General features: G+C 52.0%; 1 protein-coding gene across 1 annotated transcript in view; it reads right to left on the bottom strand.

The window, feature by feature from the left end:
• Window positions 1-6: 6 nt before the first annotated feature.
• LOC119589104 overlaps window positions 7-2,034 on the bottom strand; it is a 16,188-nt gene continuing 14,160 nt past the window's right edge. Inside the window, exon 13 of the mRNA XM_037937680.1 lies at window positions 7-2,032. Within this exon, the coding sequence (XP_037793608.1) occupies window positions 678-2,032 (1,355 nt within the window). The 3' untranslated portion in view covers window positions 7-677. The remainder of the gene's footprint in view (window positions 2,033-2,034) is intronic.

Genomic DNA, 2,034 nt, shown 5'->3' on the forward strand with positions numbered 1-2,034 from the left:
TGACTAAAACACAGGTATCCCTGGCACATGTCCTTTGGCAGACATTGTAGGCTTCACTGAGACCTGTCACGGCCTTAAGTATCTAAAAGTCACTCGGCAAGAAACTGCGCTTTACTTACCCTACCAAGTAAACCATAAACTTCAATAATATTCACATCCATTGTTCTCAGTGGATTTCTTTTGGTTCGAAAATTAAAACTATATCTGGATGACGTTGCAGTGGCTGTAGTCGAGGATAAGTAGGTAGTAAATGACTGTTTGTCATTATCAAACACAGACAAATAAGTAACAATAATTGTACACAGATGGATATTTACTTGGCATAAAACTCTTTGGGTCAAAAGATAAAATCAATATATCACAGAAACTTTTTCTATTTCTAACGTATTTCTATTCTTACTATATTGACCATTCTTACTATACTTACTATACTGTACGTGTCATGACTAGTAATGTCTTGGCAAGAGATTCCTAGTAAAAAAGGAATATTGTACAGCTTATATTTGCATATTAAAGTTCATTATTTGCGGTATTTTTCATGATTATCTTTCTGTGTGAAACAAGTCACCGGTGGTTTGCAGCTTCGTGTTTCTGTGAGCTTCAGAATAAATAAATAGTGTACAAATAAATATATGAAAGATATCAAAGGTCGCTTCAAATCAACACAAGAAAAAAAATCACTGCTGTTCGAACTTCCGAGCGAGATCCATTATCTTTTTGTTCTTGGCAGTATTTTGAGAATCAGCTTTGCCTGGCTTTCCTGGCATCGGCTTTTCACCGTGCGTCCTTGCCGCTCCCCTGCCCGCTGAGTGGAAGGGCGGCCTCGCAGCGGCAGCTGAAGGGATCGCCTGCTGGCTCGGTCGGAAAGGCTTCTTTGCCTTCGTCTCTGAGGTTTCTGTGAGCGGAGGTAAAGAAGGAGGCTCTCGGGCAGGAGACGTTCGTGAGGTCGGTCGCGGGAGTCCAGGTGGCTTCATTGGTGGTTTCTTATCGCTGTCTTGGCTGCTCGCAGTCAGAGCGACGGGCCGGCCGCGCCCGTTGGACTGGACGCTGTCGCACGAACTCGAACTGCTCGTCCTCCTCTTCTGCTTCTCGGACTGGATGAAGGGATTCGACGCCAGCCTCGAGGGGGCGTCGGGGGTGTTCTCGCGGTTCTGACTAGGCTTCGTTTTGGCAGGAGGCATCGGGGGAGGCTGTGCAGGCCGTCCTCGAGCAGCAGGGACGTCTGTTGAGATGGAACGGCCGTAGGCTGGCCGCAGGGCCACCGGCGGTTGCGTGGGGATGGGCGGGGGTGTCCCATGCCTCGATCGCCGATTGTTGATGTAAGGATCCACAACGATGCGACTCAAGGGCATGGCCTTTTCCTCCCCCATGGTGACGGACCTTCTGTTTCCCTTGTCCGGGTCGGCACCCTGTCCCTTTGTGCCGAACTTGCTGAACAGGCTTACTAAACTCCTCATGGAGACGTTCGAAGATTGAGAATCCTTGAGACTGTTCTCGTCCGCGTCCAGCACGCAGCCCGAGTCCACAGACACAGATTGCATGTACTTCGGACGCTTCAAGGAATCCAGCGACTTGAGGCTTGAGGAGTTCGAGGGTAGCTGGATCTTTCGGTGCAGCTCCGGCGAATTCTTTGGTTCGAGCGTGACGATCTCGGTGACCAAACGCTCATTCGCGACTCCCCACGAGTTCGTCCTCGAGCGCTGCCGACCCTCGAAGTCTAGGTCGACCTGGCAGATCGTCCTTCCGCTCTCCGTGGCCGCCGAGACGTCGACGGTGTGGATTTCCTTCCGGGAGGTCCGTGGCCGCTTCCCGAGGGGGCCGACGGTGACCATCCAGTGGGTGATCTTGGACACAAGGGGGCAGCAGCAGGTGTCGATGCAGGAGGCGCAGCGAGGGGCGATGGCGGTCACCTTCTCGCGACCTTTCTTCTCCCAGCAGCGCCGGAGTCTCCCCCAAGCGCAGAACAGAGCCGCAGCCAGGGTCAGCAGCAAGACGAACAGCACGCAAAGCACCAGGGCGGCGGTACTTCCATCT

This window comes from Penaeus monodon, chromosome 25 (assembly GCF_015228065.2).
Source record: "Penaeus monodon isolate SGIC_2016 chromosome 25, NSTDA_Pmon_1, whole genome shotgun sequence".
Lineage (NCBI taxonomy): Eukaryota > Metazoa > Arthropoda > Malacostraca > Decapoda > Penaeidae > Penaeus > Penaeus monodon.